This window comes from Condylura cristata, unplaced genomic scaffold, assembly GCF_000260355.1.
Source record: "Condylura cristata isolate star-nosed mole 26May11 unplaced genomic scaffold, ConCri1.0 scaffold00062, whole genome shotgun sequence".
Taxonomy (NCBI): Eukaryota; Metazoa; Chordata; class Mammalia; order Eulipotyphla; family Talpidae; genus Condylura; species Condylura cristata.
The window spans coordinates 489026-489581 of record NW_004567163.1 but is presented as its reverse complement, the minus strand read 5'-3'; the positions used below and the strand labels follow the sequence as shown (position 1 = coordinate 489581).

At 71.8% G+C, this 556-nt stretch overlaps 1 protein-coding gene across 1 annotated transcript in view; it reads left to right on the top strand.

The window, feature by feature from the left end:
* Positions 1 to 556, top strand: part of LOC101636722 (annexin A6-like) — a 13563-nt gene that overhangs the window by 7866 nt on the left and 5141 nt on the right. Inside the window, exon 8 of the mRNA XM_012734629.1 lies at positions 323 to 520. Coding sequence (XP_012590083.1) covers positions 323 to 520 — 198 coding nt within the window. The remainder of the gene's footprint in view (positions 1 to 322; positions 521 to 556) is intronic.

Below are 556 nucleotides of genomic sequence, written 5' to 3'. Positions count from 1 at the left end.
GCCCTGCGGCTGGGGCTGTTTGCTGCCCTCTGGTGGACACCAGCTTGGTCACCGCAGAGGCGCTGTTGGGTTTCGCGCGGGCAGCTCCGGCTGGCCGCAGGTGGATCAGCCTGTGCCCATGGCCGCACCCTGAAAGGGAGCCCGGGAGCCTCTGCGCTCTCGCCCGCTGCCCACGTGGGGTCCCTGCGGGCCGGAGAGGGGGCTGGTGTTGGGGGCAGGTTCTCAGGCACCCCCACGCCTCTGGGATTCCCGGCCTGCTGGTGCGGTTCTGGTCCAACGTGGGGACTGGGCGGGAGGCGCCTCAGCGTGGGGCGGGGCTCAGTGCAGCCCCCCGTGACCTCCAGGGCGCCGGCACAGACGAACAGACTCTCATCGAAATCCTGGCCACTCGCAGCAACGCCGAGATCCAGGCCATCAACGAGGCCTACAAGGAGGGTGAGTGGGGCCGGGGCCAGGGGACGCCGGGTGCCCGCGGCCAGGCGCTGAGTCACAGCAGGACAGGGCTGGGCGCCGGCGGGTGGTTCGGGCCTCTGGGCAACGCCCTGGCCCGCTTGAC